A 14,150-nucleotide genomic window follows, 5' to 3' on the forward strand; every position below is an offset into this window, starting at 1 on the left:
CAAACTTGTGTTTCTTTATGCTTCCCCACCATATTTTTCCCCTGCATCCTGATATACATTGACTTCTCTACAACTGGCTGACAACAGTCCAAATAGCACACAAGCTAAGCTCTCAGTTTTGCACAGCAGCATTGAACAGAGGAGTCTGACTCACTGGTTAAATTTAATCTGCTTCATGTTTTGAATGGCTCTGAGAATGGAAAGCTTGCAGTGGGGCAGAAGCTGCTGACTTTATAAAAAGCAAGATAGAGGAAGAATAACCACAGGAAAGTAATAACAGAAGAGAAAAAATAAGACACTTTAAAGTTGAGAGAAAATAAGGTTTAAGTAAGAGGTAAAGGGAGAAGGAATGGAAGTAAACATGAATGCTAGTGACTTAACTATTTAGTTGTTGAGAGTGATGACGTTTCAGAGGTTGGGCTGAACAACCGATATGTGTATTCAGTGCACTTCACTGTAAGCCACATTTATTAATCTGAAATATCTGGGATGTAGCTCAGGAACAGCACTTGAAAATAAAGATCATAGAAAAATGCTCCACTTAATGGGCAATCCTGAGAGTTGGGTAAATTGCAGTAGCATTGCTGGTTTCAGTACTGAAAACCTGATTTGCTTACCTTGAGCAATTGGTTGTACTGATCTTTTTAAGTATTGCTTTGTGCATCAGAGTGATAGTTACTCATGACTGGTTTTTAAATTTCTGTAGGAAAAACGCTGTGGGGGGTGTAAAATAAAGCTGGTGGAGTTAAATAATGAAAAATACTTAAATAATAGTTAAATAAAGCGGGGGGAGTTAAATAAAACCTATCTGTGTCTTCTGGTCTAGTGAGTTGGCACCAGTTTATTTTCAAATTTTAGGAAGATTCTTATTAAAGTATTTGTTTGCTTAATATGCTCCCAAGTACCCTTTTTTACAGGAAAAATTTAGCAACATCCATTGATCTTTGTATTTATTTTTCTTTTCAAGGATATGACCCCTGCAACTGAGGAATTTGCTGTGGATAGCAGCTTCTCACCAAGAGCTGGAACAAGCAGACTACATCAGACAGTGCCCACAGATGCATCTCCAGACTCAAAGTGTCCAATCTGTTTGGACAGATTTGACAATGTAGCCTATTTAGATCGTTGTCTGCATAGGTTTTGCTTCCGCTGTGTGCAAGAGTGGTCAAAAAACAAAGCTGAATGCCCACTCTGTAAACAGCCATTCCATTCTATCATCCACACTGTGAGAGCTGAAGATGATTTTAAAGAGTATATACTAAAGCCTTCAGAGAATGGCTCTTTTGCTAGCCCTAATGGACGGAGATTTCGTTACCGCACTACAGTTACAAGGGAACATCGTACAACAACGTCTTCTCAAAGGAGTTCCTCTTCTCGAAGGACGCTGTCACCCCCAGACAATGGAATATTGTTTGAAGCGTTCTCAAGTCAGCCCGTGCAACAGAGAGATGTTGGAATTCAACAGATGATAAGAAGGCTTGCCTCAAGGAGGCAGGCTAGTGCAGAGGGCAGGGCTCTGCGACAAATTCAAGAACAAGAAATAATTAACTTCCGAAGAGCTCTCTATCGCTCTGGTGTGCGCATTAGAAGTGTTCAAGATGGTGGTCGCTATAGAGAAATTTCAGCAGAGTTTTTCCGCAGGAACCCTGCTTGTCTTCACAGGTTAGTTCCATGGTTGAAGCGGGAACTAACTGTCCTTTTTGGTGCCCATGGTTCTTTAGTCAATATTGTTCAGCACATCATCATGAGTAATGTGACTAGATATGATCTGGGAAGTAAGGCCTTTGCTGATGACTTAAAGCCTTTTTTACTCCATCGCACTGACCACTTTTTACATGAATTTATCAGTTTTGCCCGATGCCCTTTTAACATAGAAGCATATGACCAGCATGCCAATTATGATTGTCCTGCTCCTTCATATGATGAAGGAAGCCACTCGGAATCATCAGTTATTACAATATCTCCAGATGAGGCAGATTCCCAGGAACCAGATCATTACGCATCCACAACTGGTACTGATCAGGCCCCTTGGGATGATGAAACTCCAGGACCATCATACTCAAGTTCAGAACAAGTTCATGCTGCCGTGGCTTCTCCTAATACTTCAGAAAGTTCTGATGAGGAACCTGCTCGAAATGGGTCAGATGCACAAGGGCAGTCACGAGCTAATACAGAGCCAAATGATGTCAGTGATGCTTCTTCAGACAATTGTGTCATTGTTGGTTATGTTAAGCCATTAGCTGAGAGAACACCAGAACTTGTTGAGCTGTCCTCTGATTGTGAGGAGTCAGTCACTGAGGAGAAAAGTGAGAATGTGAAGAAACCACAACCTATCCAGTTTCACAGTTTCAGTGACAGTGAAGCTAGTGGGTGCTCATCACTGCACTCCCCAGTATCTAAAGATAAAAGTATCTGTAAAGGCAGCATGTCACCCTTGATTAAGACAGCAGAGGCAGAAAAGAGTGAGAAAGATAAAACTAAAATAAGAGATGCATGTACTTGGGACTCATTGCAGGGTTCCTCTACCAGGAAAAACAGTGTGTGCTCTCCGTGTAACCATAGATTATCCAGAAAGAGGAGGTCAAGGAGTTCCGAGTCATCTTCGCAGCACTCTCATGGCAGAGACCATCACAGCCGTAGATCCAAGAGGAAACATCGTAGCAAGGAAAGCTTAAAAAACAGATTACCAAGAAGCAGAGACAGTAGCGGGCATAGAAGTAAAAGAAACAGAAGGAGATCAAGAACTCGAGACACAAGTTTATCTAGAAAAAGCCTGACTCTCTCTCTAAGTAGCGAGAGCACTATATCTAGAGGTGTTAGTAGGTCACGATCCCGCAGTAATGGCCATAGTAAAAGAAGATCAAGGAGTAGAGAGAGTGATCACTATTATATAAGAGAAAATTACCAAAATAGATATCAGTGGGGATACACTTTCTACAGTAGGCACATGGACAGAGATGGTTATGAGTCCTCATATAGAAGAAGGGCTCAGGCCAGAGCTCATTATTCAAGGCAGTCGGCGAGTCCAGAATATAGAATACAGTCCTTTTCGGAAAGGACAAATACACGAAATCAAAGAGGACACAATGAAAGCCGGTATTACTGCTATGAAAGACGCAGGTCAAGAAGTCGATCTAGTAATAGATCTAGGGCCACATCTGGAGGGACTGATAGAATGCGATGTGAAAAGCCTGGTGGAAAAAGGAAATACAAAACACGCCACTTGGAGAGTGTGCACAAGGAGAAAGCACCAAGCCCTGCTAAAGGGGAAGGAAATGGCCACCAGAAACCTATGTCAAAGTACAGTGGTTGCTACCAAAATGAGAACAGCCCTCAAGAAAACCAAGCAAGCAATGAAACGAAGCATAGAAAGAGAAAGAAAAAAATTAGAAGTCCAAGTGTGGAGATTGTTTATGAAGGGAAGGCTACTGACACAACTAGTCATCATAAAAAGAAAAAGAAAAAGCATAAAAAGAAACACAGAAGACACCATACAGGTAATTCAGCACCTCCTTCTCCAGTTGTGATTACAATTGACAGTGATAGTGACAAAGAGATTGGAATAAATGAAACTATGGAATGTGACAGTAGTGTTTCTTGGACAACCATAACCCAGTTAAATGAGCAAGAAAACGAATCTCCATCGTCTCTCCTGGACGCAAGCAATCATAAGGACGTATACGCAGTAGCTGGTGAAACTGCAATATCGAACAAGGATCGTCGTATTACTACCAGTAGGAAAGACCTGGCTGATGACATTGGAAATGTAGATCTCCAGCTCCAAAAAATATCAGATGAGCAGACTCCTGCTGTGGCTGTTAGCAGCAGCAGTAGTTATAGTAGTAGTAGTAGCAGTACACTGGGAATAGAAACTCTGCCTATCAATCTTGAAACTGCACAGATGGAAGCACCCAGCCATTCTCCCAGGACATCATTTGTAGATAACTCGGGGAGGCCACCATTAATATTAAGACTGCCAAAGAAACTTATTGACAGATCATACTGGCTTGACACTGCAGAAAAAAAGATGTAGCTTTGTTTACTAAGCTCTTCTTAAAATCATTCTTAAAATTATTACTTTGCTTAGACATATTTTTCCCTGGAAACAAAACCCTGGTTGTGATTTGTGTGCGATAAGACTGTTTAGAACATCTGGGACGTGTGAGATCCTTGAATGTATGCACTTTTAAGTACAAGAAAATAGAATATTGTTAGTAACTTAAAAGTTTTTCAGAATAAACTTGTAAATTTTAGGAGGTGTAATTTCCTAAAGCCATACTGTATTATCATATTATATAAGATATAGCCACAGGTTCTTTCAATATTGTGTCTTTTAAAAAAAAAAACAAACAAAAAAACCCTAAAGCCAGAACATACATTTTCTGCTGGTTTGTTCTTTTTATTTTATAAAAGAAATTGTATAATTCACAAAATAAATTCAGGTTTGGTTCTGCTATCCTCTTTGATCTGCATGGTTTCAGCTTGACTTCTGCCAAAAAAGGTGTCAACAATTTCTGTACAAACCTTGAACCAGACTCTCATTATAGTAAACATGAATTCTGTAGGCGTCCCAATAAAGCAAAAAGATAACAGATTTTAAATCCAATGTAATGGTCTTTCGCTTGTCCGCCTCTTGTGGGCTAAGATCATGTGCGTCTTATCTTTAGACTGCTGTATTGTCTCAGTGTAGGTGGAAAACAATATATCTGAGGCATAAGTGTTTTCATTAAAAGTAAGTTGGAAAGGTAGAGGCCACACATCAAATGTTACGTTAGAACACAAGAAACTGAATGGAAGAATTGGAGACTTTCACATCTTTTTGTTTTTGTTCCTTTGTCTCTACCTACACCGTCAAAAGCTTCAGGATTATTACATTTAACTGTAGCCATTGTCTTTCCAAAATATAGTGTGGGTATGTAGGTGGTTGCTACTTGACTTAATAGTTACTCAGTTTTTCTCTACACCATGTCCTGAGTGGTTTAAAAAAAAAAAAAAGGCTTCTGGCTTTTCTGGCACGTCAAGCACTGAAAGGCATAAATGTTCTTAATGTTTCATTGAAGGACAACAACCTTTTCGTTAAATTCATCTGATCCAGAGCTGTTTAATTTTCTTGCCCCATTTTTTCCTGTTGATGATGTAGGTCCTCTGGAATTGTGTGAAGGATGACACAAAAGTGAAGGATGAATTGAAAGTAGACTAGATGCTAGCAAGTGAACAAAATAGTTGCCCTTCATCCCCCAGTTCTAGTAATGTTCGGTTTCTGTGATAGCAAGTACAGTTTTCATTTGTAAAATGAGTATTTAATGCAATGACTCACAGATTCGAGGCATCCTCTTGGAAAATGCTAGCTCTTAGTTTTCGCTCGAAATTTTACTAAAGAAAAATAATAGAGCAGTTCTGTTGCAAAGAACTCTGACCACAAAAGGTCATAATGTTTTGAATTATATTTAAAATCTCTGGGTTTATCTTGTGAATCAAGGTTGCACACCCAAGACTGCTAACATTGCGTGGTACTTGGTGACACCCTTGAAAGGGTCTCAAGGTATCCCAGGATGCTGCAGCTCCCTGGCTACAAATTACTGGCTTAACATTTTAAGAAATGTTGAAACAGTAAATATAGGGTTGTCTTAAAAAGTTCTTCATGTTCCCTCTGTAATTTGCTGTCTCTCTTTTTGTAAAAGTCACAGCAAACTTTAAGATTTACAGCAAGAATAATTCATTTTCATTTGTCAATATCTTTATTGTTTGGTTTTCAGTCGTTTTTAACTTTGGCTTTGTAAGCAGTTTGCTAATCTGTCCTTATTTCCATGGCCTTTTGGATGCATTATATACACTAAAATAGCAATGAAGATGGCTCAGTTACCATTATTACTAAGCCATTAGGCTATTGCCTTTTGTGTTGTCAGAGCTCCCAGGTGGTCTCATTAATCATTCGGTGACTGGATATTCATGCATGCACAATACTTCATAAAATATATTATCATATACTTTAATTCATGCAGTAGGTTCCTAGTGGCTAACAGAGGTGCCTATGCACAATTTTATAAATAAATCTATAGAGTATAACATCTAGACCTGTGAATTACAATGTAACTTGTTGCAGACTAAATAGAGTTTATGATCATAGGACAAGACAAAGGAGGGATGTTGAGAGGTTACCGATTTTAAAATAGGGATAATTATTGCTAAAAAATTCTACAAAAGGAGGGGAAGGCATGGTTGGCAATGTAAGGGTAGTACATGAAATGGAGAAGGGGACAATGAGGAATAAATGCAGTCATGCAAGTGAGGGATTAGGTGTTTGTATATGGGATTAAATGGTTGGAATGTGATTCAGTTAGAGAAGGAAGGAAGATAGGAAAAAGATATCTGTAGTGGCAGTGATTAAGTGCAAACATGCTTCACAAGATAAGCCCAGAGATTTCAAACAGGAAATCCATGGTGTTAAAAACATTGTGACCTGATGTCATCTTTCTGAGTTTTTTGTAACGGAAGAATTGCTCTATTATTTTTCTGTAGTCAAAAATGAGTGAAAACCAAGTGCTAACATTTTCTGAGGGGTGCCTTGAGTCTATAAAGGTTGAAAACCATTGAGCTAACTGTTTTCATAATGAGAAACAATGTGCTGTTAATGTGTGCATTTTTTGTATGGGATTGGACATCATAAAAGTGAAGACAGGCTTGAAATTTTGCTCTATTCCAGCTCACTGTTGATTTCTGCCTATTTAAAAAGAGACTAGCAAAGTGCTTTCTTTTTTAGAAACTGCCTTACTAGACCATCTCTTGCATACTAGTCATGCCTGCGTACAGTGTTTTAACCTGGATGACGAGGGGGATTGAGGTCTTTGCTGACTGCAATTATGTTTTTAATTCGAAAATATTAATCAGATATTTACTGCTCATCTTCTAAAGATGGTAAACAGTTGAGCTTGAAAGTCACTGGCTAACACCTTTGTTGAAGCGCTAAATCCTCTTTTGCCTTCAAGTGCAAAGAGAATGTTGTCTTCATATTCATCAAAGCTAAAGTTTCAGTTCAATGATGGAATTTATTTAAAAAAGTACAGCTGAAACTTCTGCAACTGTAACTAGGAGTTGAAAAAGTAGAAAAGCTTCACTTTTCCAATTATGATAAAAAAAAAAATTAAGATCTTATACTTCTATACACCTCTCATAAAACCTTGTATAATGCAGCAGGAGAAATTTTTAGTTCCATTTCCTCACTACAGGTATGCTTCATGTGTTTAGCATTAGGGCTGTGCGAAGCTTCGGTAGCCGATTCATTTCAGAGGAGATTCGGCCTGATTCGGCCACCGAAGCTCCAAATCAGAATCAAATTGGGAGACCCATTAAAAGCTCCAAATTGAATTGGAAGCCTCTGAATCAATTTGGAGAATTAGGCACCAGTTTGAAGATTTGGCCCTAGACTGAACAGGCAGCAGTCTCTGATCACACTGGATACAGCTGACTCCAGCTGGTAAGTTTGTCAAGGGGGGAGGGAAGGAGAGGGGGGCAGATCGATGCCCCCACAGCGAGGGAGGGATTGGGGCTGGGACAAGCTGCCCAGGCGTGATGGGGAGGTGCGGGACTTGGGGAGGGGGGCTCAGGCTGCCAGTCCAGGAGGGCATGGGAGCAGGTGTGTGCTCCCAGATCTGCATGGGGCAGGCTGGGCTGGGCTAGCCCCAGCTGCAGCCCCAGAACACAGCCCTGGCTCCACCTGCCCCAAAGAGTGCAGTGAAGTGGGGGCTATTGGGGCATTCCAGCCACCCTAAAATACCCCATAGCCTGTGCTACCGGGCCCTCCCCAATCTGGGTGCATGCACCTGCCCCTATGATCTGCTGCTGTTTGCCCAGCCAGGGCACAGCAGGGCAAAGCCACGGCTTGTCCAGGAGGCATGGTTAGGCTGAAGCGGCTTCTGCTGCTGCGCACCACTTAGTCTGAGGTAGTGCAATGGCACTGGCTTGCCCTGGCTGGGTGAGCAGTGGGAGGGCGTAGCCCCTGCTCCCAGAGTCTTCTGCCCAGAGCGAGCTGTGCCTGCATCGTGTCCCCCACCCCTCCCCCCGGCCCAGCTGGGCAAGTGGCAGAAGGGCATAGCCCCCACTCCTGGTGCTTTCACCACCCATTTGGAGCACAGCGCAGCCCAGCCCACTCTGTGGAGATCTGGGGACACACAAGCTGGCTCCCATGCCCTCCTGGACAAAACAAGTGTTAAAACCAACCCAAGTGTTAAAAGCAACCCACCTTGGCGCTAGGCATTGTAAGGGCAGGGACAAACTTTTACTGGGAGTAGTTTCAAAAGGGAGGGGATTGCTGCTTCTCCCAACCCAGAGGCATACAAATATGCAAATATTGTATACAATATTGCCAACCTCACTGTGACGCAAGTCCTTCTCCTTAGCAGGCTGGGTTGTATTCTGGGAGAAGCCATGGCACTCCAAATCCAGTTCTTTAGGGCTTGTCTCTACGGTTTTTGTATTTTTACTATATCATGAGCTTTAATTCACTCCCTTTATATATTGCATTGCAAAACAGTCTGTACATGATCATGTTTATTTTCATGCACAGTGATCATTCGGAGCGTGGGGTGGAATGAGGTCTACAAGTTAATATCCCTTCTAACTACCAGAATGAACTTGCGCTAAAAAGCTATCAAAGACAAAAATAGCCAATTTACTTGTGGGTGCATACTTCTCACAAGGCAATCACTCTCTTTCCAGTATCTCAGTTCTAATTCTCAAAGGGAATTTACAAAACACCTTTTGTAAACAAGCCTACGAACTTCACTTCATAAATCTACTGGATACAAAATTCCATGGAATAAATATAGACATTGAATTTATGGCACATTATAACCTGCCTGCCATCTGATAACCCCAGGTAATTTCACGATGTTTTATCAGCTACATTCTAACATCAGCTCAACATTTCCCTCCTTTCTTCTGCCCTCCCACCACATACCTGTCTCAACTCGATTAACTGCTGATCTTCCCTGCCACCTATTTGCATATTCACAGACCCTCATTTTGGCTTAAGCTTTTATTCCACCTAGGAGAGCACGCAAACACCAGCAACCTCTTCCTATGCCTGAAGAAGGGTGTTTGTGCCCAAAAGCTTGCAAAAAGAATTTTTCTAACTATTCAGTTGTCTAATAAAAGATGTCACATTTACCAAAAGAACAGTATTTGCCTATGTCCTTAGAGTGACATGGCTATAACCAACACCTTTAATTTCCTGTTGTTTTATTTTCTTAAGAGGATTTAATTTGCCAAGCTATCCTAACTCAGAATCTGTGTAAACACCAGCTCTCGGCACTTGGACTTGTTTCTTTGGAAGGAATTTTTGAATCTTAAGATTTAGGATCTTGTAGCTGATTATTTCAAAATTTTCTAGGAACAGAGGTGGAAGGAAGGGCGGGGGGCTCATTGTAGTATCAAATCAAAGTTATTTGACTGCCTTTGAATAAGCTGACTATGGATTTGCTTGCATACCTAGGTGTGGTGTGGACTTTTTTTTTTTTAAATCAGAACTCCTGGGGAGGTGATATCTTTTATTAACCCAACCAGAGAGTTGCAAAAAATATTCTTTATTTGCAAGCTTTTGGGCACATGCACCTTTCTTCTTTTTCTTTTTTTTTTTTAAGTAACTTGGGGAAAGTGAATATTTAGCTCATCCGTTTCCTACTTTGCTGCATCTGCTAGCAGCTAGTGTCGCACACTGGCTGATACCCTGGCAGTTTGATTGGCCACGCCTCTTTTCCACAGGCTTCAAGTTTCGGTTTCTTTTCTTCTCTTCCCCCCACCCTTACAGGCTCAGCCTCTGCTATTTTTTTCCCTCTGTTTTGGAGACAGCTGATATCCAAGAAGCTATTGTAATTGGAGGGACTATGAATTTGATTTACAGCTGTACCTTTTTCTTTGAAGGGCTAGCTTGAAGATCTTTGCCTAGGTTTCTGTTGTCAGCCCTGAGAAGAGTGGGTCCTTGGAGCACTTTGTTCCAAAGGGATTTTTTTCCTTCTCTTGCATGTGCAGGTTAGAAAGTAAATCGGGAATCTAATTCTTCAGCAACAGCCATCCAAATAAGCCTGAGCACAAATGACTGCAGAAGAGAAGGCGAGCCTGCGGTTCTACAAGAACTATATTGTGACGACACTGAACCCTGTGTATATTTTAAGCAACATGAGGGAATGGCTCCCTGTTGGTGAGAGATTCACTGGGCATGTTGTGGGTGGGTTCAGGACATGATGGGGGGTGGGGGCAAGTGCCATAGTGGTACACAGTTGGTTTCTGACTGGTGCCAGTTTTAACAGGGATCTGTGTTGTTCCTTTTCCCCTTTTGTTACTTCTGCTTGTTTTTGCCTCCTGCCCCTACTTTCTCATCTCTCTTTCTGGCTTCATTTCTAAGAAAGGTATTTCTACTGATTTGGGGTGTATACGTGTTATTTAAAAAGAATCTAAACCCTGAACCAAGGACAGAGTGTGTGCATGTACGCAGGTATCCAGGTTGTAGCTGTATTAGTCTAGAGGCAAAAGGAATTGGAACTTGTGGTAGAGGTGATATGTTTTATTAGACCAACTAGATTTTTGCAAAAAAAAGTCTTTATTTGCAAGCTTTCAGGCAACAGGCACCCTTCTTTAGGCAGAGGAGAAAAGATTGTAAAAGTTGTCCTAGACAGAAATGAAAGTTCATATTTCATAGGAGAATTAAAGGCGTGGTAAAATCTCCTGTTTGGCACAGTTCATTTTTTGCAGGTTAGGCTCAGAGAAAAGTTGAAATAGTCTGTTAACCTTGAAACTGTTCAGTGGCAAGCAGGATGTAGAGGCATATTTCCTTCTGGTTGTGATGTGTCTTTTTTCACAGAAGAGTAAAAAGACAGAATGCTCCTATAGGCAGAGGGAGGAAATGTTTTGGGGGAGGGCTGAGTGTGTGTGTGCATGCGCGCGCCCCCTCCCCCCTGCAGGGAGGTCTGCGGGGGAAGGGGAAGGGGATGTGGAGGGAGGGGTGCTGGGACCGGCCGGGATGGGAGGGAGCGGAGCAGAGCTGGGATCAGGGCCAGGGCCCCCTGTGCCCTCTGCGTCTTCCCCTTCCCTCATGCACCTTGTTGCCTGAGGTTTGAGGTATATCCTCTACAAGGTGCCAATCTTTATCTTATTGAGAACAGGGATCATCCTTTTATTTCTCATGGTAGGCACCCTGCACAGTAGAGTCCTGGTCCATGACTGGGGCTTGGAGGCTTTTCTGGGATTTAACTAATGGTCATTACCAGGGATCCTGGTTTTCTTTGTCTTAAAAATCGCAAATCTGCTTATAAAAATGCAAATTTTCTGATTAAGAATCTGTCACTCCCCACCCGCAGCCCCCCAGCCCTGCTGATGCCCCTCACCCCCCACCCACAGCGCCTCACCCCCACCCAGCTCTGCCGGAGGTGGCCCCTAACTGCCAGGGCTATGGGGCTAGGGACCTGGGTCAACAGCCCCCTGCAGCAGTGTTTGAGCCCTGCCTACCACTCATGGGAGGCAGTGGCTGCTGTGGTGGAGTGTGGCACCCTGCTCCCCTTCCCCTCCCCCACAGGTATCATGGCTGGAGCGGATCCTGTGGTGGGGGAGGAGTGGGCAAGGGCTGCTCACTGTAAGCACGGGCTCTCCGCTTTGCGGCCCTCCCTCAGAGATCTCCAAAGCCCAGTGGGTGGAACCCAGTGCAGCAGGGCAGAGCTGGGTGGGGAAGCTTGGTGCCGCCACCACAAGCCAAGTGCCACCATGGTGACACACCCCCAGCCCGCTTCTGCCCGCCTGCAAAGAGAAAACCAATGTTTCCTGCATTTTTCTCCTTTCACGGAGAAAATCCAGGTTTTTCTCTGTAAAATGAGAAAATCCACATTTTACTGCATTTTTCCATGGCAATGGGAAAACCTGGATCCTTGGTTATTAGAACGTGCAGGAAATACTAGAATGTGTAGGGGTGACCAACCTGTGGTGGACTTGGTATGGACAGCACCTCGCATATGGTGTTGCACCTGGCTGATTGGGCAGGGGCAGGGAGCAGAAAGCAGAGCAGGAGATTGGAGTAGCACTTAAGGGAAGGCACAAGGCTATTTGTGGCACACCTGCTAAAATGGTTGCCCCCTAGTATATTAAGGGTTACTGCCATATTCAGCTGCTGCACAGAGGCTCTAGCAAAAGCTGCAAATGGGTTAAATCTTAAATCAGAGCCTTGGAGGGCGCAGACAGATATGACAATTTTCACCCAATTTTTAATCAAGCACAGGACGGCTGCAGACCGCTTAAAGAGTGGCTGGTTAGGTGAAAATATGACTCCTCATTGCATGAGGGTTCAGATGAAGACATTTCAAAACAGGGTGTCTAGTTTGTATCTTCTGCCTGCCAGCCTCGAGTTGTTTTCAGAATGGGATGGGGGTGTTCGGACTGGGGGCTTTTCGGCCTCTGCTAGAAGGTGGGGTGAGTGTGGAGTGCCTTCATGGTGGGGGGAGGGGGAGGAGGGGATCTCGAATTCACCCATCCCACCCTTCAGTGCTGACTGGGGAACCCCTAGAACGAGTTCCCTCTGCTGCTTTCCCCCCCTCCCATTCTGAAACGGGAACAGGAGGGGAGAAAGGAGCGGTTGTTTCTAGGGGAAGCTGGCTGCAAGTTGGGAGCCAGCAGCTAGATTTCCCTCCCACCTGGAACCAGCAATGAACTTGTTGTGACTCAGAACACTTCCTGCCAAGCATTCCCAGTTACAGTGGGGAGCTGCACTTCTGGTAATGGCTGGTGATGTTTACTTCACAGGCACCACAGTCCTGGTTTCTGCAGCATCCAAAGTGGGGCTTAGTGAACATGTGGAAGTCAATTTTTTCATAGACTAATTAGCCAGTGATGCCCTTAAAAGCAGGAAGACTTGTGTTGCGAAACCCATTTTTGGCTTTAACAGTTTCACCTAAAAGTTTTCAATCGTAATTGTATGGTATAATTTGGGTATCTCCAGAGATTTTCCCACTTAACAGGGGGATATACTTTCCTTTCTCTGCCTCTGGAAGGACAGTGACTAGCAAACACCCATATTGTGAGCACAGCTAATAAATATTCAGAGAGTGTAGAACAGGGGCAGGCAATTATTTTGGGCAGAGGGCCGCTTACTGAGTTTTGGCAAGCCGTTGAGGGCTGCATGACAGGCAGCCCAGGGCAGATAAATATTACTTTTCTAATTTTTTTAGGGGCCCTGCGGGCCGGATAGAATGGCCTGGCGGGCCACATCTGGTCCCCAGATTGCATTTTGCCCACCCCTGGTGTAGACCCTGCAGCAAGCTACATCAGTGGCACACCTCCACCCTTAAGCTCATACCAGTTCTGCCATCTGGCTTATTTGCAGAAGTCATAGAAAGGATTCAGGCTGAAGAAAAAAATGGAATAACTGCTGCTGCGGAAATGTTTCTCAACATGATACTGGAACTTGAAGACAAGGGATGGTTTCGTGGATTTCTAGACGCGCTCATTGCAGCAGGTTTGTGTTCACTGATAAAACTAAAAGGGTTGGACGTTCACACATTTTCATGCTGTGTGCTTGTGAAAGTGGTTGGATCAGTTCCTCTGGGGAGCCACTCCTGTTTCCATAGTTGAAGTACAGGCAGTACAAGCTTATCCATCACTGTTTCTCTGCATTTAACTGGATGAGCCACCTAGTGATTTGAGAACAGAAATCAGGCTGGTGTGGGTTCATGCTTGAGGCATTATTTTTAAGTACCATTTTGCAGTCTATGATCTTAGATTTGATTAACTTAAACTATCATTCAGCGAATAAAAAACAATTGTAGTCTGCAGTGCTTAACATTGCAAGCAAAACTTAAAAAATATGAACTACACAACTGACACAGTGAAATCTGTCTGTCTGCACACAATGTAAAAAGGGGAATTTGAGTGGTAGGGACTGTACCCTTTCTTTTCAGTTGAATGCTAACTCTGAAGCATAATGAATGATGTTTTAAAGTCACCCTTGTCAACTCTGAAAAATGCAAGAGAAGATATGCAAGGGATGTATTTGGTGACTGTGTTGGTCTGAGACAAGAAATGTAAAATGCTAGAACTCTTGGTTCAGAGATGATACCTTTTATTAGACCAACTAAGAAATCACCAAAAAAATCCATTTTTTTTTTTTTTTTTTT

The 14,150-nt window shown here is 43.0% G+C and overlaps 2 protein-coding genes across 6 annotated transcripts in view; both read left to right on the top strand.

Annotated features, from left to right (window-relative positions):
* TOPORS (TOP1 binding arginine/serine rich protein) overlaps positions 1-4,980 on the top strand; it is a 17,701-nt gene extending 12,721 nt beyond the window's left edge. For both annotated transcript variants that reach the window (XM_019517021.1, XM_019517020.1), the window contains exon 2: positions 968-4,980. In XM_019517021.1, coding sequence (XP_019372566.1) covers positions 971-4,033 — 3,063 coding nt within the window. In that variant the 5' untranslated portion in view covers positions 968-970 and the 3' untranslated portion in view covers positions 4,034-4,980. The remainder of the gene's footprint in view (positions 1-967) is intronic.
* Positions 4,981-7,338: 2,358 nt separating this feature from the next.
* DDX58 (DExD/H-box helicase 58) overlaps positions 7,339-14,150 on the top strand; it is a 46,203-nt gene continuing 39,391 nt past the window's right edge. Inside the window, exons 1-3 of one of the 4 annotated variants that reach the window (XM_019517024.1) lie at positions 7,339-7,474; positions 10,027-10,195; positions 13,361-13,492. In XM_019517024.1, coding sequence (XP_019372569.1) covers positions 10,090-10,195; positions 13,361-13,492 — 238 coding nt within the window. In that variant the 5' untranslated portion in view covers positions 7,339-7,474; positions 10,027-10,089. Of the gene's footprint in view, positions 7,475-9,472; positions 9,491-9,930; positions 10,196-13,360; positions 13,493-14,150 lie in introns of those variants that run through there. The other 3 variants (XM_019517023.1, XM_019517025.1, XM_019517022.1) reach the window with 3 other exon arrangements.

Source organism: Gavialis gangeticus, unplaced genomic scaffold (genome assembly GCF_001723915.1).
Source record: "Gavialis gangeticus isolate Ggan-Ray unplaced genomic scaffold, GavGan_comp1, whole genome shotgun sequence".
Classification (NCBI taxonomy): Eukaryota; Metazoa; Chordata; order Crocodylia; family Gavialidae; genus Gavialis; species Gavialis gangeticus.